This window comes from Pinus tabuliformis, chromosome X (assembly GCF_031772625.1).
Source record: "Pinus tabuliformis cultivar Carrire ecotype Pingquan chromosome X, CPIR1, whole genome shotgun sequence".
Classification (NCBI taxonomy): domain Eukaryota; kingdom Viridiplantae; phylum Streptophyta; class Pinopsida; order Pinales; family Pinaceae; genus Pinus; species Pinus tabuliformis.
The window spans coordinates 962,853,338-962,881,080 of record NC_142308.1 but is presented as its reverse complement, the minus strand read 5'-3'; the positions used below and the strand labels follow the sequence as shown (position 1 = coordinate 962,881,080).

Sequence of the window (27,743 nt, the reverse complement as noted above, 5' to 3'; positions counted from 1 at the left end):
CAAGGCGAGAATCATCTAGAAACTCACATGGATCGATCCAGAGATGATCCTAGCCATTGATTAAGTTTTAATCTTCGTTGTTGGTGCTCCAACAAAGGATTATAAGAGGAGATCGATGTGATGATGGAGAAAACAATTAAGCAATTTGATTTCTTGGCAGATCGATTTCCTGAGTAGCAATAGTGAGTTGCTAGAGAGAGAGAGTTAGAGATCAAAGCAGTGAGAGAGGGGCAAAGCCAGTGAAGCCGGAGGAAGATTTCTAGATCAGGTGAGTGCATTTGCAGAGAGCTAGAAGAGCCACAGAGAGGTTGACGCTGGGGCAGTGCAATAGCCTCTAGAGGCAATTTCAATTATGTTGGGGAAAAGTTGAGTTCCAGTGCCAGAGGATGGACAGAGGTTCCAGGGGATAGGAGAAACATTTTCCCAGACAACAACAGACTAGACGGCTTGAGGAGAGGTTGATTAAGACTGTGCGCAAAAGGGAATGTGCTAGGGTGACGCAAAGCTAATGCAGAGGCAGTTTGGACGACTCACTTGGAGCTGCAGTCAGGGCCCGAATTTGCCTATGGGGTGATGAAAATTTCTCACTAGATTTTTGCCAATATTGTCTCTGCAGGATTGCCAGTATTCAACATCCAGATTGTACTAAGATTATTTCGCTGCTGCATAATAATAAAACCCTCAGCTGCTGCACCAATTTTCCCAGGTTGGATTTTTCCGAGGACTTTTGTCCAAAAGTCATTGTGTTATTTTTATGTGTGTGTGCTAGCATTTATTGCAACGTTTATTCTTCTGCAGTTTATGTGTAGATTGCGGTGTGATTTATTCAGTATTTTCCGTAGCAAATAACAAATAAATTGTTAAATAAAATTAACAATTAGGAGAATAATTTCTAGTTGTGTAATGTCCCTTTCGAGAATTTTGTGGTATTTTCCTGAGAATTTTCTCTAAAAAATTTTATGTCGACGTTTTTGTTAAAAACCCACGAAATTGCACCAATATGCACTAAAAAATAGCAACTGAGAAATTATACGAGCACAAAAAATACATTGACAATTTGCAGAAGTAAACCCATAAACTCAAATAACATCAGAAAATGTAGCATAAGCAATGACCCAACTTCATTTATTATAATATAGCATGCAGAGTACAACTAGAATATGTGAGACAAAATAGGAGAGATGATAGTTGAGTGGACCTCCAAATATTTTGCTGATATGCTGATCTTGATCTATCAAAACCAATGTTGTGAACATCTCGATAACATCTCTATTTTATCTCGAAATCACGATTTTTTGGCCTAACTGATGTTTGCCGATTTTTACCGATATTTTCCCGAATTTCCCGATTATTTGGTTTTCCGGACCCTTACTGATTTTATCCCGATGTCAATGTTCACAACATTGCTCAAAACTCCACAACTGCTGCACTCGCCCTCCAACAACAACTGCACTCTCCCTCCAACAACAACTGCCACCAAATCAACTGAAAGACTATGAAGCACCAATTGAAGACCTGAATGATCCTCACTCCAATATCCCTGAAGCTCTATGAAACTCCTAGATGAAGTCTCCTCAAAGAGAGTTGGGTTTTCGTTCAACACTCTAGAACATACTCGAGGGTTTTTGTCTTGGGGCTACTAATGAAGTAGAGAACCGGGTTCTCAACCTTTTATATAAGAACAAATGTCCAATCCAAGATGTCCTCCAATGGCCTCCTCCTCATCTTTTATAGATCTGACGGACCCCTCTAGAACCTCCTATTTTATTATTATTTGAATCATGGAGCATTTTTCCCTCTTTTATTTCAATTAAAATATTCTTTTTAATGCAGGAAAAGGGTAAATTGGCCACCATGTCTCCTCAGGTCACTGAAACTCACATCCAACCATCCCATCCTGTAAATCTTCACGTTCTGGTTCCAACGAGTTATTACACTAAGGTCTTCTGTCAAGTAGTCCTCCCGGAATGCCACCTTAAGCATAATTAATTGAGTTAGGCCCAATAATAACTGTGTTTTATGAAATTTCTCGGAATGCACCGGAACGAAAGTCAAACTGTGCGGATGATGGAATATACCAAGCGAATTCCATCAGACCTCATAGAAACTCCTCAAAAGCCCTCCAAAAACCCCTGGGCTCGCTGATGACATAAATCTGCACCTGTGACTTTTCTGCCCTCAACTCTGAAAGTCCATCCTAACCATGTCATAAGGAACACTAGAAAAATGAACATTACAAATCCTCCCTCCCCAAGATTGCTTGCCCTCAAGCAATCCAAACTTGTGGACCAATCTGGTGGCCCAACGCAACTGAGACCCAATGACCAAATCCCATACGAACCGTTGGGTGATGCTCTGCCTCTGTGTCAACCCACCATGAATGGACCCCTCAATGCCTAGATCCCAGACCAATCTTTGACTGAACCTGTCATCAACAAATCCTCCTGGATCCCAATGCCACCAAGAACAAGCATCAATGCTCCACGGCTCCTGCTGTGCTATAGCTGTGGCTGTGAATTTTACCCCACCAACTGCATACCAACTCATCACCTCTCTCCAATCCAACCCTTGACTCAATCCAATGCTAATCTTGCTTTCCTGATGCTGGGATGGAACGCTGAAGAGCTGTCGACCTGTATCCCACTGCCAATTGGAGCATGTAGTCTCTGACATGTTTGGGGGTCTCCGCTCTACTACACCCCTGACTAAGGATATCACACCATCAATAGGATACTAACTCATGATCTCCCGCTAATCTAGGGCTTGGACTTCGATGTAAGGAACAAGTCTACTGTAATGATGCTGGTCCATGCTCAACTCATGTTGCTCTACTTGGTCAATTGACATCCATTGAGAGAAACCTGCCTCTCTCCCTATAATGGGTACGAGTGGCCAAACTGAGTTGCACACCCTGTCTATGTACTCCTGGAGAGGGTTGTTGCCTGGAAACACTGTAGTTATGTTGGCTGCCATTGCTCCTATCTGCACCTCATCAGTGGGTAAGCCCAAAGATGGGTGCACCACCATCTCCAGAAGATCCTCTCTTATCTATCCAGAAACTCCATACTCCTTTGTTCTACTCGTCACGTGCAACACTGTCTTATCAGGTCCCAGCGCCTCTTGATGACCAATATCTGCAAATACTACCTCCCTGGAAGCTGCCTGCACATTTGTCTGCTCCTCATCAATGGTTGGCCCCAAGGGTGTCTGCTCATCCTCCATCATGGGCTCAACATGAGCCACTAGCTGACCCTCCAAAAATGGCCCATCCAACACACTGTGTGTATCATCTAACTCATGCTCCTCTATGTGCTCTCTATGCTGAAACATCGGTCGCTCATCTGCTCCTTGATCTCCTTCCCTCATGGGAACAATCGGCTACTCATCATACTCCTCTACCACACATGGATGCATATCTAGGCTACTGTCATCAACTCCACATGACTTCTCGTGCTCCTTAGAGGCATCCCCATAAGAACCCATGGACTCAACTAAAAAAGAAGAATCCTCAGTCGGAAAGTCAGAGGGAACCTCCTCCTGATCTACCTCTGCCATCTCCTCCATGTCAATCTTGCATGAGTGGTCAAGTCCCCAAGGTTCCTTGCAGGTGAAGCAAAGACCCTTCCTCCTTAACTCATTCTTGCTACATGGTCCACCAATCCTGAGCAGCTCCTCCCTGGTCAACTGTCTCCGGAACAATCTAATATTCTGCTCAACCAACCTTTCGACTAGCTCATAAGCAACGGGTGAGACCATCTGTTCCTCTCTCCAAATGGCCAACAACTTAGACTGTAACTTCTTGTAGATGGCATCACGATCTCCCATAATTGAAGACAAGATGGACTGCATGTGTGTTTTGACCGTGTCCGGATGATGTTTCTTAATGTTGAAAAAGGATTGGAACATTTGAAGAATCAGGTCATCACACTCTAGATCAAACATGATGTCATAGGTTCAGAGTTTGGCCATATCTTCCAAAATCCAAAGCTTTTTTCCCAAAGGTAAGACCTACAATGTTATCCAAGTCCTAAAAGGTCTCTACTATCAATTTAAAAACTCTCCTCATAACATCATCGTTGTAAGGAGGTGTAGGTGCGGTCAACCTCAAAATGTTACTAACACAGGATGCAACTGGAAGTCTGACCCCTTCACAAAGTTCTCCCAAGAACTTGTGAGCAAGCATAGCTGGTTTTAGAGACCAAATTAGTTTCTTCCCTTCTAACTAGTTCACTTCAGAAAGGAGTGGATCTAGTTCATCTAGTTTGAAAAGGACTTTCCATGTGATCCTCATGTGCTTCAAATCTGTCCCAAGTGCAAATATTTTGTGTCCCAACTCATGCTCTTTTTGTGGTTTCTCTTGCTGCAGTAAAGTGGGTATCCCCTTGGAAAGGGATTTGTTGATTGTGGTTGCTAGTTTATGAAGAGAGTCTAGGAAGGCTTGATCCATGTTTTACTGAATAATGAGAAGCACATATGTTTATGAATGGCAGTGATATAATCACCTGACAATACTTAGCCCAAAATCCCCCTTTTCCGAGCAGACTCATTGACTATCAACATATTCCTTGCTAAGCATAATGCATCATTCTGCCCTCAATACATCTATTATATGTGTGGAATCCTAACAACACATAGCCCTAACATGTCCTTGCAACCAAAGACCCTGAATTTAATGTAAACAGTTATAGGAATAAACTGATAATATAGTTCATTATAGTTTTGTCTATTGGCACCAGTGATAGAAAGGGTCGAATTTTGCATCAGTGTTGTGGTAGATTCTTTATTCCCCACTGTAGGTGATTTTCATAAATTTCATTGCTTTTGATATTTACTCATGCATCATCAATTGCCCAAAATTAAGAGCTTCAAAAATTTAATGCAACAGACATTAAATAACAACACCTACATGATAGCCTTTCCTCATTCAGAGTTTGAGTATACAGTGAGCAAATTGAAAGAAAAAAACTGGTAAATGGATGACAACCAATGATAATAGGTACATGTGCAGATTATTAGTCCACCAGAATGACACTCCAACGCTTGTTTATGAAGTATGCTGCCTAGGAAATATACGCACAGGATTTGTACTTGAAACGATCCTTGTATTTCCTGCAAATCCACGCACTACTTGTCTCATAGATAACACGCAGTCCCAATACCAGGGTAAAATACGTCCTCCACTAACAATTTCAACACAGAAATGTGGAAACTCGTCCCTCTTGCTGCAATTAATTTCGACCACAAAAAAAACCGTAAGTGCAGTCGTTTTCTTCTCACCGATCCATTCTTGGATGGTCGACAGGGTTTTCTTCCAATCTTATCCCAAAGCTGGAATGGATTTTGTCGCTAGGATCTTAGGCGACTAGTGTTCTAGATCGAGTCTATGTAAAAGTGATTTGGGAATAATCCTAACTATTTGGTTAGGTTATTTTATTACAAATTGCTTGGTCGGCTAGATTATATTTGTGTCACAGAAATGGGTAATCTGTGAGAATCTATTACAAATAGGTTTTCCCCCTTATGATGTAAAAAAAATATGAAAATCATGATGTAAAGTGCCTTGAAGGTTGGAAAAGTAATTTATCCCATCATAGATTAATTAATTAAATTTTCTGGCCAAAAATTAATCAAAGTCCTAAGCTAGAAATTTAATTAATTCTAGATCCTAGGTAAATTTAAATTCTCCAAAGGCAAAATTCATCAGTCCTAAAAAATTAAATTTTAAAAGGTCCCGGGACTAAGGTAAATTAATTATTTTGATAAATTTTAAATCTTTGATCCCTGGGGTTAAGTCAAAGTCAAATTTTTGGGGAAATTAAGTCAAAAATTTAATTTTTGAGTTAATTAAATTGCACTTAATTAAAAAAGCCTGAATTTCCCCAAATATTTAAATATTTTGACGGATGAGATTAAAAGAAATTTTAATTTTCATCAACGGTCGAGATTGCTTTGACGAGGATCACTCGAACTAGCCGTTGGATGATTTATCTTTAAATAGGAAGTCATTTGTCAGTTGATCCATCCGACCTTTGAGTCATGTGCTTAGCAAGAAGCTCTTGTGTATTTTTTTTCTAGATAGTAAAGAAAGACTTTGGGGTTAAATTCTGCTGGTGTTACTCTTCATGGGAATACTCAAAGATGTGTTATTTTCATGCATAATTTTTTCTAAAGCCATTGATGATAGCTTCTGAAGAGTGATTTAAGTACAAGTATCTTGCTCAGTCACTGGGGTTTGAATAATAATCTAAATTTTGAACGTAATAGCAGGTATCTCTATCTATCTGAGTTTTATTATTATTTTCTCGCTCTATTTTTAATGGTGGATCAAGTTTTGCAGAGAAATCTTCATTTTAAATCCTCGGGCGTTAGGGGAAGTTTTCAGTTGGACTAGCCAATTCACGATCTGTGTTCCCAGAAGAGCCTAACTAAATTAGCTTCGTGCTTATCATAAGATTTTATTGGTGATTCACAAAGGGTTTTGACTCTTGAGTTAGCACCTCCTTTAAAATTTAAAAATTTAATTCTTTGTGTGGCATAATGGTAGATCTGGCTGATTAAAGTCTGCAGTTTGTAAATTTTGTAATTACTTTTCTAACATGGGTTTTTCCGGGTTTTAGTTTTTATCATTGTATATATCATTTGTGTGTTTGCTTGTTGTCGTGCAACTACAGATCCGAGGAAGAAATTTGTGTAGAGTCTAGATCTAGGTCCTGGAGGGTAAGATCTAGATCTCTCGGGTTTATCAACATAATTTTCTAGGGATATTATTCAAATTTTTTTGCAGTCCAAGGGTTTAAAATTTCTTGGATTTGGAAATTTTCATAAGGGTTTCAGGGATAAATCTGAAGCAAAGGAACATATCATTTTTAAATCTCTTTTTTTTTTAATGTTCTTAAATTTTTTAAGTTTCTGGGCTACCATTTCTTTGCTGATTGGTTTTTACGATCAGGCTGCCTGGGTTTTGGGTTCACAGAAAATTTTGAAATTTTTAAGAAAACCCTTTTGCAAATCCATTGTTGCCATCCCTTTGCTCGCAGTTCTTCCTACCCCTGCTCAACTCCAGCGACCCTCCTTTTGCCCTCGTTCTTCCATTTCCCATTAACTGCTTGCAAAAACGCTGCTCCATCTCCATTCGAATCCCCTCGTTCTACTGCCATACCCTTGCTGCAAGCCCGACTGCCTCATCCTCTTGATCTGCTTCTCTTTCCATCCCTCTTCCCTGTAGCATTCTCGCAGTCCATTCCCTTCGCAACTGTCCAAACACTGCCTGCATTAAACCCTCACTCCTGCTTGTAAGAACCTTAAATTCAAATATCAGAATATGTAATTTAACACATAATTTAAATAATTTAACTAATGAATACCAACCTGTCCGCTCTGCTGCGAAGCTCTACTGCAATTGTTCAGCTGTAATTTTGTCCTAGCTGCAATTCTTGTTCCGGCTGTGTTACCAAAACGACCAAAACCCCCTTGCTGAACTGGGTACAACCTGGGTACTCAGTCTCAGAATGCTTTCCAATCGAAGCGATCTGATCCCCCGTGTCCAAAAACTCCAGTACAATCAAAACTCAAGTTCCCTTCATAGCTGTACCACTGTGTTTCAAAATTGTGCTCATGTTTGCTCCCTGCGTAAAAATGGTTTTTCTCCCCTTCTTTCAAGATTTCCTTCCTTCTTTTATTTCCTCATCCACCGCCTTTTTCCCATCTCCGTGTCAATATTTTGATTACGTGTAACATTTATGAAATCAAATCTCATTTAATTTCGTTGATTTTATTTGGATACGCAGTTTTGATTTAATAAAGTTTATTTATTATTTTAATGAATGAATTATTTTTTTTTAATTTATAATTTTAATTAATTTATATTATTATTTTATTAATTTTAAATTTTAATTTGTAAATTAAAATTAACATTTTCTGTTGGTTTTAAGGATTTATCATATATATGATACTCTGGTGAAGTATTAATTCATTACCTTAATCTATATCTCCTCCTGTAGTAACTAGCCTATATATAGTGCGATACATGCGGGTCCATGCATATGTAGCTATCGTATGGAGGTCTCATATGTATGCTAATACTCGTATTTTATTTATAGGCGGGTCATTACATACATCCCTCCTTCCAAAAACTTCGTCTCGAAGTTAGGGTTTCTAAAATATATTAGTGATTAATGTGAGTATATAAGTTTTTATATTTCAAGATTGAATTCATTTTATATGGGTATTTAAAATTTTGTTTTCTTAAATATTTTAAGATTTTACAATTATAATATTCAAGTTCATAATTCATGATTTAGATTTTATAGCAAGATTAATCAAATATTGAACTTTACCTTGGTATCCATAACTCAGTAAGATTTAATTTAAATAACATATTTCATCTTGGTATCCACGTACCAGTAGAATTAAGCAGATAACATATATCATATTTCAATAACATAAAAATTCACGTTTATATGTGATCCTTCCAAAATGGTTTTGAGTATCTGATTTAAAGTAAAGTAAATATATACAAAATATGGCTTAAAGTTCTTCAAAATTGACACAAGTTGGGGTATTTTTGACATATGATTTCTGTATCTTCCCAAGTAGCCGATCCAGGGCTATACTTGTCCCACTGGACCTTAACTTGGTCTACCAGACGATTCCTGAGCTGTCGAACCCTACGTTCCAGTATACGTAATGGTTCGACCGAAATGATTCCCTCGTCTGATACCTGCAGTTCCTTCCATTGAAGGTTATGAGATTTGTTAGCTATGTAATGCCTTAATACAGATACATGAAATACATTATGAACTTTATGCAAGTGAGGTGGCAGTGCAAGACGATAGGCGACAAGTCCAACTCTTTCCATGACTTTAAATGGTTCGATAAATCGGGGTGACAACTTTGTCCCTTTTTCGAATCGGATAGTGCTTTTATTTGGTTTGATGCGGACGAAAACCTGATCCCCTACTTCATACTTCCTGTCAGTTCTATGAGCATCAGCATAACTCTTTTGTCTATCATGTGTTTCTTTTAACCGTTGTCTAATTTGTTTTACCTGTTCCTCCATCTCTTGGATTAATTCTGGCCCTACTATCACCCAATCTTCTAACCTGTCCCAACTTAACGGTGTTCTGCAAGGTCTGCCATATAATGCTTCAAATGGAGGCATTCCGATTGAATTGTGATAATTGTTATTGTATGCAAATTCGACTAAGGATAAGTACTTTTCCCAGTGTGATTGTTGATCCATAACATACATCTTCAACATATCTTCTAGTACTTGATTTACCCTTTTTGTTTGCCCATCAGTCTCAGGATGATAAGTCGTACTCAAATTTAGTTGAGTTCCTAAGGCTGACTGCATGCAAGTCCAGAATCTTGAAGTGAATCATGAGTCTCTATCTGATATGATCTTCTTAGGTACTCCATGAAATCTAATAATTTCATTTATGAATACTCGAGCTACGTCGGCAACTTCGTAAGTATCTCTTACGGGAATGAAATGGGCGCTTTTCGTTAATTTATCCACTACCACCAGAATGGCATTGTGCCTTTGTGGAGTGAGAGGTAGTCCGACGATAAAATCCATAGAAATTATCTCCCATTTGGTCATAGGAATGTCGTGAGGTTGCAAGAGCCCTGCTGGGTGACAATGATCAACTTTCACTTGCTGACATTCAAGACATTTTGCAACGAATTGAACAATATCGCGTTTCATGCCTGGCTAGAAGAAGAGTTTCTTGGTATCAGTATACATTTTCTTAACCCCTGGATGTGCACAATACACTGCTCTGTGGGCTTCCTTAAGGATGGTGTCTCGAAGATCCCCATTATCAGGAATATACATCCTTCCATGAAATCGCAAGATTCCATCATCTTCTAGTTCATACCCCTCAAACTTAGGTTCTTTTGACTTTTTACTATCAAGACTAGATCTTACCTTTAAATACCAGCTATCTCTTATGAGATGTTCTAGTACTCGTTGCCTTAAATCTACTTTGATAGGTATGAGGGAAAATATTCGAGGTCTTTTCCCTTGATGTAAGATATTTCAAAGTCATACTCACTTAGAAATTCACTCCATCGTCTTTGTCTAGCATTCAAGTCTCTTTGAGTAAACAAATACTGTAGACTTTGATGGTCGCTTTTGAGCATAAAGCTTCGTCCTACTAGATAGTGTCTCCATATCTTTAAAGCTAGTACTACAACGGCTAACTCTAAATTGTGAGTGGCGTAGAGTTCTTCATGAGGCTTTAACTTCCTTGAGGCATACACTATTACTCCTCTATCCTGCATTAACACTGCACCTAATCCTTGCTTGGATGCATCAGTACATATAGTAAAATCTTTGTCCATATCAGGGACTCGTAAGATTGGTGCACTGGTCAGCAGTCTTTTGAGTTCAGAGAATGCTTTATTACATTCCTTAGTCCATTCATACTTAACACCTTTATGTTGAAGAGTTGTAATTGGCTTTGCAATTTTGGAGAATCCTTCCACAAATCTTCGGTAGTAACCGACTAGACCCATAAAGCTTTGCACTTCATGTGCATTTTTCGGTATTGGCCATTCCATGATTGCCTTTACCTTTTCGTCCTCCTGAAAATTCTGGGAGTTTAATTTTTTGTAGCTCCCTAGAAATATCTTCCTTTGATTGTCTATACTCGGAATTTTTTGGTTCCGCTGGATTTATTTCTTTGGGTTGAAGTTGCTCTTCTTTGGTTTTAGCCATTGTCGACCCTTTTAACGTTTCCAATATGGCTTCCAAATTTCCAATGAGTGCATTATTACGGTCAACTCCGGTGCTGGAGCGATTGGCGTTGATGATGGTCTTGATGGTGGTGGTGATGGCGGTGGTGATGGAGACGGTGGTGGTGTTAATGCCGATGATGCTGCCCGATCATGTCGTCGTTGTTGATATGTCCTTACCATCGTAGTGTTTCCTGTATACATAATAAAATTGTAAAAAATTGAGGTATACTTTCAGATTTAACATATAATTTTGCAATTTCAAATTTACAAACGGGTATAGTTTTTTGCTATTTTTACCTGCTAGGCAGGTCTTACTAGTACCGAGGTCAAGGAGGGTGGTCTCGCAACCTCCTTGTCCTAATGCAGGGTATTCTATCCTAATGCGTACTAATACTTATTCTAATGTAGGGTATTCTATCCTAATGCGTAATAATACTTATTCTAATGCATGGGTCTTTATAGACCTTAGTTTTTTTTTTTTTTTTTTTTACAATCTAGTATTCAATATAATAATTTAATATAACTTAAATAGATGTTAACATCATAACCTGGCATGATTATTATTTAAGAATACATTTAATTGATGAATTTAATAATTCCATTTTAAACTTCATTAAGTCAATAATTAAAATATGTAAAAATATTTAATAAATTTAAATGAAACTTATAATTCAAAAGTAAGTTCCAACAAATGACAAATAAATAAAATACTCAAAATAATAAAACAAACATAAAAGCTTATTATAATGAAATTTATTTATACCGACATTTTTAAAAAATATTTTAGTTCATGACATATTAATAAATTGTATTTGCTGGAATTTGTCCATAATAAATTCCGTCAATCAAGAAAATTCGATAAATAATATATGACATGGGTCTGCCATTACAGAAAGACTTCCCTCTGCGTGGATATGTAGACATAATAACCTACACCGTTGTCACTATAATAATATAAAAATAAGTAGGAGGATTTGCGTGGCATTGAATATATGTATGGATTAAAATTTAATTGACGGACACGACTAATACCTTGTTGTCACGACTAATACCGTGCTGTTGGTTTATACCCAAATCGTATTAATCCTAATCCTTTCATTTTATTTATATGTTCTGATTTGGATCTTTTATGGTGATTACTATGACGGCGATGGCGATGGCTGTGTCGAACTTTCTCTGAGTACTTTGTGCTTGGTTTACTGTTACAATCTTCTGAAGCAGCAACAACTTCTGTCTGCCCACAATCTTCTCCTCTAGCACTGACATCAGAAATTTTCCTTTTCGGTGAATTCAATGGACTGCAGCAGCATTGTAAGAGCTACCGCATATTGTAGCCTTGCTACCGGATTCATTCTGAACAAAAACTGCACCTTCAGGAGTAGACTCTACGTTTTCACCCTCTAAACCATGCCGCCCATTCTTGATCAAAGCAACAAACACTTTTGCTCTTTTTAATCTCTCTGCCTTCAACTTCTCTTTACGTGACAGGCAAGCTTCAGAAGAGTCTGCTTCATGAGCTGCAGCAAGGGTTGCAGCTTTTACCATAACCTTTGCAATTGAAGCATCATCTTTCGGTGTTTTTGGATCAACCAACCTCATAATAGATCCAAATGCACCTGAAATGTCTCCAGACTGCTGACATGGCAAACAACCATCAAGAATTAATTTACTTGCGAGCTGTTTATTGACTCCTACAGGTTTATGCTATTGTTGACATGAACATCGTTAACCTCAACTGAGATGACTCATACACTCGGAGTTAACACAATAGAAGTTGCAATACATCAAAGTCTAGCATCAAGCCACTGAATCCATAATTATATTACGTTGTTTAGGTCTGATTGAGGTTATTGTCATTTGATTATTTAATTCCCAGTCCTGCCTCATTTCAACGAAAGAAACAGGAACAGAGGATTCATAATTTTAGATATCTGAATAGTTATGCAGTAGCAAGCGGACTACGGTACATTTGAATTCATTCCTAACCAATTTATATTTGAGAACTAGCTCACATTCTATCGAAGAGAATTAAATAAGAGCATTAAAATAGAACTACTGAAACCATAGTAGCAAGCGGACTACGGTACATTTGAATTCAATCTGGCAAGAATTGCTGAAACTATGGTGAGGTTTGAGAGTTTGAACCTTCGCTCTGATACCAAATGTAAGAACCTTAAATTCAAATATCAGAATATGTAATTTAACACAAAATTTAAATAATTTAACTAATGAATACCAACTTGTCCGCTCTGTTGCGAAGCTCTACTGCAATTGTTCTGTTGTAATTTTGTCCTGGCTGCAATTCTTGTTTCGGCTACGTTACCAAAACGACCAAAACCACCCTGCCGAACTGGTACAACTTGGGTAGTCGGTCTCAAAATGCTTTCCAATCGAAGCGATCTGATCCCCCGTGCCCAAAAACTCCAGTACAATCAAAACTCAAGTTCCCTTCATAGCTGTACCACCGTGTTCCAAAATTGTTCTCATGTCTGCTCCCTGCATAAAAATGGTTTTTCTCCCCCTCTTTCAAGATTTCCTTCCTTCTTTTATTTCCTCATCCACCGCCTTCTTCCCATCTCCATGTCAATATTTTGGTTACGTGTAACTTTTATGAAATCAAATCTCATTTGATTTCATTGATTTTATTTGGATACACAGTTTTGATTTAATAAAGTTTATTTATTATTTTAATGAATTAATTAAATTTTTTCAATTTTTAATTTTAATTAATTTATATTATTATTTTATTAATTTTAAATTTTAAATTTTAATTTGTAAATTAAAATTAACTTTTTCTGCTGGTTTTAAGGATTTATCATATATATGATACTCTGGTGAGGTATTAATTCATTACCTTAATCTATATCTCCTCCTGTAGTAACTAGCTTATATATAGTGCGATACATGAGGGTCCATGCATACGTAGCTATCGTATGGAGGTCTCGTATATATGCTAATACTCATATTTTATTTATAGGTGGGTCATTACACTGTTGCTGTCATTGCCCTCATCTCTTACCCACGGCTCCTTCAAACGCTGCTTGCTGCCTCATCAATCTGTGTCCCCTCTCTTTAGCTCCGTCGAGCTCTTCTCCCTGCCTCCATCGACCTGCCACTCCCCCTCACTCGAACTCCTCCGCCGTCGCAACTCTTCCTTCACCCTTGTTGCCGCCACCAGACCTGCAAAAATACTCACATTCGATTTCGTTTTTCCTTTGTTTGCTTTATGTTTTAACTTTTGGGTTAGGGTTGGGTTTCATGAATTCGATTTTTTTTTTCTTATTTTGTGGATTTGTTTATGATTTAATTTAGATTTAATTTTTTTTTTAGGTTATATATATATATATGTTTTATTTCGTTTGTTTATGTTAGGATTTATTTAATTAAATTTTACTTTTATTTTTGACTTGTCATTTTTTTTTTGGACTCTTTGATTTTTGTTTTGATTTTGATTTCATCTAAAAGCAATCTAAAAAATTAAAAATCTAAAAGATCAGAAAATAAAAATAAAAATAAAATTAGGTGATTTTGAAATTACGAATGAATTAAATCAAAAGAATTTGAGCTTTTACATTTAAGAAATTTGTTTATGTGGCCTACAACCCATAAAACTTTAACTTTGATTAAGGTCTTTTGATTTGATTTTTTGTCACATTAAACTTTGCTTCATAAGCTTAGCATTACCTAGGGGATAATTAAATTTGAATTTAAAGTTCCTTGGTGTTAAGTGTAAAATCTTAATGGTAGTAATTTCTCTATTGTTAAGTGCGATTAATGTTTTAAACATCATATTGACTATAGGAGAAAGATAAATTCTTCTAAGATCTGAGATTTAATTGCTAGAAACTCTTGCATGATAAAGTTTTGGGCATTGACATTTAATTATTCATGATCGTCACTTTGCCACATTTATAAATTGCTTTGGATAGCTTGTTTTTGTTTAGTCTATGGTTAATTGAATATAAAGGCACTGGTCTATAATCATTTTTATCTTGCGGTTGTATCTTATTTTAATCTATCCATATCAGTTGAGCAAGATTTGTTCTAAATTCATCAAGTTGTTCATCTTTAAATCTCCTAGAGCCTGTGTTCCACAGACTATCTTCATCCATTCACTTTAAGGGACTACCCCCCTTTACTTGTCTAGGAGAGAGTCTAAACGGAGTGAGTAAGGATAAGAGTGACAACCCTTACTCTGAGCGTTGTCGCGGTGCCTAAACACTTTCTGCAACAATAGGCTCTTTGGCTTGTATATTCGGCTTCAATAAAAGTTCCTCATGACCTGGTCGACACTCCATATACAAACAGTGCTACAAGCATTGGAATTTGGCCCCAACAGATGAAATACATGGACTACAGTATAAACCACAACTTCTAATGGAACTTTCGACCTTCGATTAATTTCCTCCAGGGATCGAAATTCAATATCTTCGGCTTCCAAACATTTAAATTGCTCATGACCCTTCTTAATAATATTCCATGTCAAAATTTAATTTCCCTTTTAAATAATCTGCTTTTGATAAATTGATGGACGACCTGCAACCATGAAATTTGGCCTTTGAATCTAATACAACCTCCCAAAATTAATTAAATCGTTCCCTTTGGTGTATTTGGCCACGCCACTTTATGCCTTGTCGAATTAATATTTACTTGACAATTTGAACCAAAAATTTGTCAGGCATTTTACTGAACACTTAATAAGTAGGCGACAATTTTGCTCTCATAAATTTATTCTCTTTTTCAACTAGGGTTTGTCTTCAGAGAATTCTTCTTCCTGCTCCTGCAATAATTTTGGCCTGACAATTTTGGCAAGTAAACCCTCAGGCTGGTAGGAAAACCAGCTCTGATACCACTGTAATGCCCCTTTCAGGAATTTTGTGGTATTTTCTTGAGAATTTTCTCTATAAAATTTTATGTCGGCGTTTTTGCTAAAAACCCACGAAATTGCCCCAAAATGCACCAGTAAATAGAATCTGAGAAATTATACAAGCACGACAAATACATTGACAATTTGCAGAAGTAAACCCAAAAACTCAAATAACATAAGAAAATGCAGCATAAGCAATGACCCAACTTCATTTATTATAATATAGCATGCAGAGTACAACTAGAAATATGTGAGACAAAATAGGAGAGATGATCGTTGAGTGGACCTCCAAATATTCTACTGATATGCTGATCTTGATCTCTCAAAACTCCACAACTGCTGCACTCTCCCTCCAACAACAGCTGCCATCGAATCAACTGAAAGATGATGAAGCACCAATTGAGGACCTAAATGATCCTCACTCCAATATCCTTGAAGCTCTATGAAACTCCTGGATGAAGTCTCCTCAAAGAGAGTTGGGTTTTCGTCCAACACTCCACAACATACCTGAGGGTTTCCGTCTTGGGGCTACCAATGAAGTAGAGAACTGGGTTCTCAACCTCTCATACAAGAAGAAATGTCAAATCCAAGATGTCCTCCAATGGCCTCCTCCTCCTCTTTTATAGATCTGATGGACCCCTCTAGAACCTCCTATTTTATTATTATTTTTTTTTTTTTTTTTCGAAGGTGGCAAAACCTATCAAACTCAGGTGTCAAACCAACAGTGAGGACAACCATCTCTGGCTGCTATCCGCGAATGTTGATTTGACTCATCACCGTTATCAAGGAAAACCACGCCACCTGTAATAACCCGCTGGTGGTCCGTAAGGGAGCAGGCTTTCACTCCTGCCAGATGCCTCTGGGTCTTGGGCCGTTAACCTGTTTCCTTACGTCCGAGGAAGACGAGCTCTTAGCCAAGCAGAAGCAGTTTTACGGCATACTCCAGGCCGACCTATTTTATTATTATTTGAATCATGGAGCATTTTTCTCTCTTTTATTTCAATTAAAATATTATTTTTAATGCGGGAAAAGGGTAAATTGGCCACCATGTCTCCTCAGGTCACTGAAACTCACATATAACCATCCCATCTTGTAGATATTCACGTTCCGGTTCCAACGAGCTATTACACGAAGGTCTTCTGTCAATTATTCCTCCCGGAATGACTCCTTAAGCATAATTAATTGACTTAGGCCCAATAATAACTCTGTTTTCTGAAAGTTATCGGAATGCACCAGAATGAAAGACAAATTGTGCGGATGATAGAATATACCAACTGAATGCCATCGGACCTCATAGAAACTCCTCAAAAGCCCTCGAAAAGCCCCTGGGCCCGCTGATGACATCAATCTGCACCTATGACCTGTCTGCCCCCAACTCTGAAAGTCCATCCTAACCATGTCATAAGGAACACCAGAAAAAGGAACATTACAAGTTGTTGTAATAGGATTCTAGTAGTGGAATTTTCACATAAAAAATTTCAACGCATGCATGTCTACCATAATGCATATATCGACCTTCAAAAATAAGTTAATGCGGGGTGTATACAATTTAACACATATATACATACCGTTACAAGTTCTCCAACGCACATCATATATCCATAGCATACCATACCAACAACTCTATGTAATCTTCCATACTCAGGGCTTCAATTCAATGCGCAGAGGAGAAAGGAAACCCAACACACAAGGAGTTATACCATACGGCCACAGTTCATAGCACCACTAGTTCGGGGTTTCTTAGTTAATGCAACGCTCAACTCTGTTCAACATATTTATGCAGAGACCAACGCATAACTTTCATTGTAGGAATTACCAACGCAGAGAGCAAAAAAAACGGTTTTGCACAGTCTTCAAATCCATGCTCACCGCACCATAAGATTCAATCTAACACACATACATACCAATGCTGCATACCATCCAATTTAACGTAGGGTCCAGCCTTCAACACGCCATTTCGACCTCTCCACACATCGCATAGGAAGAGATTTGAGATTCAGAAGGGATCTGAAACTAAATTTGAGCAGACATAGGACAACATCTAGTGCAGAGAGCATGGAATCTTGCAGTGTATAGGAGTTACAGGAGTAGAGAAACTAATTTTGGGAGTTGGCTCTGATAACATGTAAGGCCAGGAGTAACTCCAAATGAAATTGTTGCATATGCATTAAGATAGAATATGACTATATACAAGGAGAGGGAGTTTATTGGGTTTCATCTCCCAATGTCTCTTTGTCTTCCAACTTCTTTTATTTTGCTATTTACAAAATTTACATAGGATTCTTAATCCCAAAGATTAGGTGTGAACAATACTAAATGCCCAAAATGTTGTATAAGCACTCGATTACAAAATGATCAAAGTACCATTTGAATAGTCTCCCACCTTCAACCAAGTGTTAATGTCAGATGGGAGAGGCACATGGCTGATGCAGATGGTGGAGGCACATGGCATATCATTGCCAAATAGTGGCTGTTAGGGGCTGCTAGCTGGCTGGCTGGCTAGCTGTCCAATGTAGGAGAAAAGTTTTCTCCTATGGGGTTACCCATTTTGTTGGGTAACAGGTTTTATGTGAAAAATTACTAAAAAATAAATTTGTGTTGATATTTTACGGTCCATAAAATAGCAATTGCGCTTAATAATTATATAAAAGCAAAATATGGTATTGTTGCATGTTAAAACCCTCCTCTTTAGGGCTGATGACATCATTTATTTGTTGTTTAAGCATGATTGCAGCCATAAAAATCCATTGAAAACCCTAAACCCTTGGTGTCTATTTGAAGGCCTTGCCTCCATTGTTGATTATTCATTGAAAGGCCTTTCTCTTGGCTGTTATAAGATATTATTTACCTTATCATAAAATACCTGCAAAACTCTAACTTATAACAGCCTTCCAATTGGTCTAGGAATAGACTACTTGAACTTTGGCATAGAATATTTAGGCCTTCTAGGCCCTGCCAGTACTATATCCGCTTTTTAATAAACCTTATATCAATCACCTTGAGCCGTTATCATTGAATATCCTTTAAGTGAGTTTGGGGAAGCCTCCCTTGTGGTAAAATACCACTAAAGAGCAGGAGAAAGGTTGCGGAGGTGGTGGTGACAACCGTTTCTTTTGTTTCCCTAAGGTCTGGTTCTGCCTTGTGGGGCTTTGCACTAGGTCTGCTAGATTTTGTGGCAATAAGGACTTTATAATGATATACAATGAGATCAACCATCAATATTTGCATTATGTGTATCACTTAGTGACATCATATACAATAATAGTTGCATTACATGTATCACTTAGTGACATTGTATGCATTATCCATCTATTTGTGTTTTGCTCATATTCTTCTTAATTTTCATTTTAGCTAAGAATTGCCGTAGGTAATACCATGTTGCATTGAATAATCCCATTGAATGCTTCATCATGTGGATAAAATAATTTCATTATTTAATTTCTTTTGAGCTTGGTTTTGGACTTTGGCTTTTTTCTCCTGGACACATGCTAAAATATTTAGACTTGTGAGATCTATGTTCTAAGAACCTCTCTTCACTTGGCTTTCAAACTGCTTATTTACTTGGTGCATTCTTGTTTTGGATAAATGTAAACAACAGAATCCCCAAGTGTGAGTTCCAACTTTTAACCTTTATTTGATGATATCACCAGCCCAATGTTGTATAACACAAAAATATGAGTCAAGATGTTATTGAGTGTTGCTAATGTAATATGGTAATGTTAAGTTTAGGGTTTAGGTGGTTAAATCATTGTAACAAACTTAGATAAACCATCATAATCAACTTAGGGTGCTACACTGCTATATGATGATGTATTGGGAGATGATTAGATGTGTGTGGTATGAGTATTATGGCTAACCTTCTCCAGGCTCATGAAGCTGTACTTGCTACAACATCAAAAGTATCTCTGATATTTCTTATTCTCTCCAATTATGTTTGTCTACTATTGTATTATGTATGCATGCATATGAAATTCTACACCCACTTTAACATTGATACTATTTGAATGAGTTCTCACATATGTTTCAAATTTCATCTACTTTTTTGTCATTGTAATTAAGCCCATACTGATTCTGTATATCTGCATGTCCAAATAAGCTCTATAATGGTTACAAGAATAAGTTTAGAATGTACCAACGTAGGCAGATTATAGAAGCATTAATTAAGAATTCCTTTAGGCAATTTGATATCTTGAAAGAAATGGAAGATTCAATTGTGGTTATATCCGAAATTTCTGTCCTTTGTTGGCTTTTTGCCATGTGGTAAATCAGAATGGTGTGAACTGTACTTTGTTGGTTGGTTATGCCAGTAGGTTTTATCAACTTGCTTTTTGATTTTGAGAAATGCTGGCAGTGGAACTGGATCAAATATATTATGTTGAACTCATCTCAACTATTACTATTGAGTTCAATGAATAAGCACAAACCATTTGTAAACTGCGAATTATTTGAAAGTTTAGGGATTGTGCAAGCAAACGTCTCAATAAATTAGTTCACATAATCTCTGGAAAATGTAAATGCAGAATACAAGATATTCATTGCCCGCTAACATCCTTATGCAGCTCCTATGTTGTAGACACGATGAAAAGGATGTGTATCCATTTGTGATGCATTCTTTAAACTGCTGATTATTGAATGCTTGTGTTCTAATACTGTTATGTCTATTTATCCATAATGCATTGTTTTAGTGGCTGCTTTTGAGCTTCCCCTTGTAATAAGAAATTTGATACCATGTTAAACTGTATGATTAATATTGTGAAATTTGAAACTGGAGCTTATCAACTTTGTATATGGTTTTTGTTTAGGGAGCTTGGTATTGGGATTGTTCCTTATAGCCCACTAGGTCGGGGCTTTTTCTCGGGGAAAGCATTGACAGAAATAAATTATGAGAAAACACGATGGGTATGTTATTCATTAGTTTTTAATTTTCAACTTTCTTGTGCTATGAATGTATTTAACTAGTTGATACATTACATAATTTTGGTTCTTTATTTTCAAAGGCTGCAAAAAGAAAAATGGCAGTGTTACATAGCTAACTCATGCTAAAAGGAAAAGTCTTAACCACAATGGGAGATCCTAGGGGCAACTCTCAAGCAAGCCACTCACTGTCACATCAATGACCTTGCTTCGCACTTTATACTACACATAAAAGGTATCCTTGTCTATGGGGGAATTCCTAAAGATCAATCAAGCTAAATCGTGTGGACTTCAGTTAGCTTAGATTGTTTATGAACTATTTTCCAAACTACCCAATTTTCCTTAAGATATGAAACTTGAAATATGCAAAGTGTTTGCTTGATTAACAAGAGTCTATCACAAGTTCCAAGTAAATTGTGAATTAAACATGTACTTGTGTATGCAAGTGTTGGAAATAACTCAAATGGCTGTGACAATATTGAATTACCAATTATGACCCAATGTCACCAAAAGTTTTCACCATGTATTATCCAAGAATACTCAAGTGTAGTACTAACAAGCAAATGAAATTAATGGTCAAACTTGAGATTAGGAGATAATAATAATAATATTAATAATCTAATTTTAAGGTCACAGCCAGGCCAGACACCAAAATAGTGTATGAGACCCCTTTGTTTGTGGGACAAGGGACTCCCTTTGTGCAGTGATTTGGCTGCTAAAGTCTACAGAGGTGTACATACTCTAACCACCTTTGGATGACAACATCCACCAAGTCATTAGGAACGTGTAGACATTAAGTTTAAAATCCATCCATCTATGTCATTGGGTTCACCATAATCAAGGCACAAAATTGCTTAAAACAACATTACATTGTTCCATTGATTAAACATGAAGTCAACAAGAAACGAGTTAGTGCTCAAATCATGAAATTCTGCCAGAGTGGTATTGAACCAAAGTTTCATGAGACTTACTGTAATAAATTTAGATTTGTGTAACTAATTTAGATTGTACTTAAGCATGTATAAAGGGTAGCAGGCATCCATATCAATGCTCAAGCGTGAACTCTGTCCATAAAATTTAGGCGATATAAGTAGATTCCAACATGGTTAAAAGTGCATAGGTTTGTCACACCAATGGGTTAAGCTTATGTTCTGAAAAAATCAGATTTATCACTTTCCAAATCTAGAGAGTTTCATCACATTATTTCATTCATGAATTTGTAAGAAAAGCATGAGCCAAATCATGACCAAATCAAGTACCAAGTGAGCTGAATATAATATATCATATTTGAACATATTCTTAGAAAATATTATGCGGAAAACATAAATCTGACATTACTTAGATACTAAATTTGTGATCTATTAAGATTCCAGCATGCATATGAACCAGATCTGGCAAAACTTACTGAGATTTTCTATTCCTTGTCACAACATTTTTTTAACAGCGATTTGTACCCAGACTAAAGTAAGAAATGCTTAAATTATGTGTCCAAACACAAAACATCATGTGATATGCCCGCAGTTTAAATGAGATAGAACACAACGTTGAATTTAAGTGTTGATTTGTTCGTTAGGAGAGTTAAGAGCAGATAGTTAATGAAATGATCCATGTGCAAACTTTAACTCATTCCAGCAAATAGATTAAGGTTCCAACATAAATGTAAGCACATTTGACACGCTTAAACATGTGTTAAGTTTCCAGGTTAAAACGCTTAGAGCAGTGAAAATACAAGCAAAAGTCCTGCAGTCAAAATGAGTTATTCAATCCTTTATGCAAGTCGTCGAGAGAGATAGTGCAACGATTTGGTGAACATAATGAATTGGAACAACTGTTAAATGCAACGTTGCCCAAAAAATGACACTGAAATCATTAAACTGGCACTTTAATATTCAGGAAATTGATAAATCAGTCTGCAGTGTCAACATTTAAAGTGATTTGTTTAGCTCATTAAGAAGGTCCTTCCACGGTTTATTGCATTGGTTTGGCATGTAAAGGGCATTAGAACATAAATAAAACAAAACATTGCCAAGAGTGAGTGCTAAGGACACCAAACTGGCATTTAAAACCTTCAGTAAATTGATAAACCAGCCTTATAACATTAGCATTTGATGTGAAATGTTTTGACTTTTTTTTTGGATGTGGTTCACGGACTTTGGAGATCGGTGACTGCTATGTCCATGGAAACGTTGTTCCAGGCAGAGCCACCCAAAGGGATCACTTCCCGCCGGCTCATTAACAGAGCCTAACCTTGAGAGCGTCGAGGGGAATTGACCTTGTGACCTCTCAATAGTGAGGTGCGGAACTTGACCAATTGAGCTAACCCTCGGGGCTGTGAAACATTTGACTTTATTAGCCAGGTGTTAGGTTTTTTCTTGCATCGATTTATTCTTCTAGGTCGATTAAAGCACACATATGATAAAATGCTCAAGAAATAAGCACAGTGAATGATTTAAACTATTATCAAAGCCTCAAAGTAGTTTTCAGAATTTTAATAAATTCAAATAGATCCCAAACCAATAAAATATTAACCTATGAGGCACCACTTTAGGCCAATACATTCATCTATCTCATAGATCCACAAAAAATTAGGGGTTAAACTATCAGACGTACGTTGAGAAATATAGCTCGAGTAGGAGCTTCTTGCACAGGTTAGGTGTGAACATGCAAGAAGCAGTCCGAGACAACTTCTAATAACCCGTTATTAAAAGTGGAAAACAATACCATCTTGTAATTTCACTTAAATGAATAAAAGTGAAAGTCAAATTTCATATGTTCTCCTAGTCTTCGAAATCTAAATGAAATATTCTAGAGATTCTAAAATATTAGTGAGTTAGATTTGATCTAATCTTAGTTGTACATCTTATTGTTGAGACGAGGTGGTTTCTATGATTAAGGAGATTAATTGCTAAGATTTGGGAAAATTAGTTGCTAGGATTGAGGAGATTAATTCTGTCTCTCTAAGCATAAATAGGACAAGATGAGAGAAGTTGAATGCACACTTTTTGTACACCACGAAGACTTGGGAGGTCAAAGAGAGATCAGTTGGGCAGATTTAGAGCACAAGAGAGGAGCTGAGGTCGAGAAGCAGGCCAACCTATGGTCCATACAGTTGTACAGATTCCGTATGAACAGATTCATAGTTGTACAGATAGGGTCAAATAGTGCTGTACGGAAGTTCAGGCAATCAGATTCGCAGTTGTCCAATAGGCAATCTAATCTTAGTAAGTCTATAGATCTGATATTTTGTGTATTACCATACAACTGTTACTTTGACAACTTGTGGAGTTTTCTTTCTAAGCTTGGAATATTTAAATGAAAAGCTAATTTGAAGGGGAAATTATCTATGTATTGTTTTTATTCATTCGCTGTTCATTTTGCAGATATATGTGTGATTTTTTTTTATTTTTTTTAAGTGTGGTTCACGGGCACCGGAGTGGCCGCTACGTCCACATAGAGAAGCGAGGCAGCTCCACCCGAAGGGATCTGCCGGTCGGCCATATCAGGCCTAACCCCGAGGGCGTCGAGGAGATTTGACCCCGTGACCTCCCAAACCGGGAGAGTACTTAGCAACGGGAACTCGACCATTTGAGCTATCCCTCGGGGCTTATATATGTGTGATTTTTGCATGTTCAGAAATGTTTATTTCCGTGGCTAAATAAGTTTAGATTTGATTTATTTAATTAAGAGAAACATAGGACATCAGTCACCTAGGGCTTGAAAATTAACATGGTATCAGAACAAGGTTGATTCTATGAGTTCGAGGGTTCAAAATTGTGGGATTGTTGTTTTCTTTTAATTTTCAGATTTGGGAGTTTGTCCAATAGATCTCATAGATGGCATAAATGAGCCTCAAATTTGAGGACAGATTAGATGGTGCCTCCAATTACTTGTCCTAGAAAGCTAGGTTATAATTGCTATTGGAAGAAAATGATCTTTGGGATATCATTGAGAACGTAGTTACTCCACCTACATATCTGCAGTAGTTGGTATCACGTAAAAAGAAGGAAGTGAAGGCTAGGTAGGTGATCTTGGATGCCATAAAGGATCATTTGATTCTTCACCTCTCTGAGAAGAAAATAGTTAAAGAGATGTTCAAAGATTTGGTTAGCATCTACAAGAGTGAGAACATAAACAAATAGATGGTATTGTGGAACACACTTAAACCCATAGAGATGACCAAATCAGGCACCGTTACTAGTTACATGATGAAGATCATGTTGATTCATGATCAACTTGCAGTAGTTAGGGAGAAGGTGTTGGATGCAGAGTTGGTCAACATGGCACTGAATGAATTTCCAATTTCATGGGAACCATTTGTGAAAGGTGTTTGTGCTTGTGAAAATATTCCTAACTTTGAAAGACTGTTGGATGCCCGTATCTAGGAGGAGACTTGGACTTGGCCCTATTCATTTAATCAAAGAAGGGAAAAGGACCTAGTAAGGGTAAGGGAAAGAGTAAGGAGTTAGCCTCACTGCTAGGAAAGGACTTTGTTATGAATAAAAATATATATAAAATAATACAAATAATGTAAAACAATAATAGTAATAAATAATGATTAATTAGTAGTTAATGAAAAGGTGTGTCCCTAAAGGACATAACCATTGGTGAAGAGGTACTTGCCTAGGGTATATAAGGAGGCCTTTACCCTCATTGTAATCATCTTACATCAATTCAATATACAATATATAGTTACATGTCTTACAATGGACATTTACATCTTTGAAGTATTTTAAAAATTTCTGTTGCGTACATGACTTTTGGTCGTTACATTGGTATCAGAGCCACGTTGGCTGATCACCAGGCCCTTGGCCATCAACCCTTCGTCGGTTACCGTTGGAATTCAGGCTTTTAGCCACAAGAATCTTTTGGAGGTTCTCCAGGGTTAATGTAAGGCCATTGGCCATTTAAAAAAATAGAAAGAAAAATCTATATTAAAAAAAAAATCAAAATTAAAAAAATGGGAGTTAAAAGGAATTGTATTAAAAAAAAGGTTGGTATAAAAAATAAATAAATTGAAATTATAATATAATTTAAAAAAAGGGGAAGAAAATACTTGCACCTTTCATTGTAGTCACCACTGCCGTCAAAGGCCATGCTGGAAGGACATCCGACGCATCCAACCAACAATCGCTGGTTGAAAGTTGAAACCACATATACCACAACTACTGATACACATCGCCATCGTTACTATTGATACACACCGTCGCCACCTCTGTCGGGTTGGTCATTCCTTCATTTTCCTATAGTGTAGTTTACCTCCACTCTATTTTCCCTCATCGTTCGCTGAGTTTGCTTTAAACTATCGGCTATACCATTTGCTGTCGACCCTGTCGTGGTTTCCGCAACCGATTTCCAAACAACTATTTTCTATTGGGCTCCACACATCATCTAAGTCAAATCGTTGTTGCCGAGCCACCATCGACAACGATCCCCTGTTCCTTTCATCCTGTTCGCCCAGCTTCGGGTCTCCCAACACTAACTATCCACCACGTGACAACACACTGCGACCAACCTTCCCACTGTCGATCTGTTCCGACTTCGTATTTGTTATTTTCTAGGAAACACAGTTCAAGTCAGAATCTTATAGTCCTGAAACTGTATAGATCGTGGAAGCAAGAATAAAAATTGCTTAACAATAATTGAATGATTTGATTTAAACCCCAGGCACAAAGGGAATTTCATGATTTGACAGTGAATTCTTAGGGAGCATCGAACAACAATAAAAATAAATAAAAGAATAAAATAATAAAGCACAATCTTGTATTCCAAGGGTCACGCCTAGTCAGCTCCATCATTTCGGGTGGTACAGATTGTTAAAATTTTCAAAAAATATTTATACTGCTACTAATAATTCGGTTGGTCAAAATAAAATAGTTGATATTTTTGGAATTATTCCCATTATATTAAACCGTAAGTAATTAAATTTAAAAAAAGAAAAGAAAAGAGGGAAGAATAAATATATATTAAGGTTTCTAATTAAAAAATAAGAGTTCGATTCAAGATTTTAAAGAGGAGTTATACTAGAAGGGATTTGAAAGATTAATAAAAGTTTATATATATATATAATCAAGTAAAAGTCAAGCAAGCATAAATATCCTAGGTGGATATAAAATAATGAAGTAAGCAGTCAAGATGAGTTCCACACAACAATCACTATTTTGGACTAAATGTCCATTTTGTTTTAACGAAATTGGATATACTTATATTAAAAAAAATGCAATTTAAGATGTTCAAGGTGTGGGAGATTGTTTAGTACAGAATAACATCAAGACAATGAGCAAATGCAGATAAAACAATTAAAGGAAGAAATCACAAAACTTCAACAAAAGAACGAATCATCAAAGAAGAAATCTAAAGATCTCGAAGATCGGTTTTATGAAAATCAATAGAATGTAATGAGGAGATTTTGCGCCTAAGAGACCATAGTAAAAAATTAATTGAACAGATCAAGAAGTCCAAGATTAAGAAGCAAAAATTAAAGCAAGAGAATGAAAGTTCTAAGGAGAAATTCAATGAGAATCTGTCGATGAAGGAAGAAGAAATTTTGCGTTTAAAAACTCTGAATCAAAGGTTATTAGAACAAATCAAAAACTTAAAAGATAAAGAGAGGGATACTAAGGACAAAGTCAACAATTCAGAAAACGAAGAGCTTTTACGCTTAAGGAATCATAACCAAAGGCTACTTGCGCAAATAAAGAAGCTTAAAAGTGTCAAGAAGTCACTAAATGACAAGTTAGAACAAGTTCAAGAAGAAGTATTGAAGTCGTCGGTTGTTTCGGTCAAAGTTGAAGATAAAGGAATAAATACCGATCCAGCCGATATCACAACTAAAGAAGAAGAGAAATCTAGAGAGGTTAAAACATATTCAGAAGTTACAGTTCAAAAGATGGACATATCAAATGATGGTTCAATAGCCAACCCCACAACAATAACGCCTAAAGGAAATCAGGAAACAACCACTAACATGATAAGGGAAAGTCCAACCAGAAGAAATATTTATCGACCTCTGAACCATAAGAGCAAACTTTTCAATCAATCTACGTACTAGTATCACTTAGAACATAAACAAAAAATTTATGTTCCAAGGAAAGCTGAAGTTTGCAGAATCCAATCCTATGATAACAATTCATTACAAATTTCTAGCAATCAGAAGATTCCACAGAAAATTAATCTTGGAAGGTCCAATCCATTCTTAATTCGTCAGTTTTATTCATTACTC

The 27,743-nt window shown here is 36.9% G+C and overlaps 1 protein-coding gene across 4 annotated transcripts in view; it reads left to right on the top strand.

Annotated features, from left to right (window-relative positions):
- The window catches only part of LOC149142915 (putative aldo-keto reductase 1), a 131,771-nt gene that overhangs the window by 22,377 nt on the left and 81,651 nt on the right, over positions 1-27,743 (top strand). For all 4 annotated transcript variants that reach the window (XM_089449273.1, XM_089449272.1, XM_089449275.1 and 1 more), the window contains exon 6: positions 20,413-20,509. In XM_089449273.1, coding sequence (XP_089305399.1) covers positions 20,413-20,509 — 97 coding nt within the window. The remainder of the gene's footprint in view (positions 1-20,412; positions 20,510-27,743) is intronic.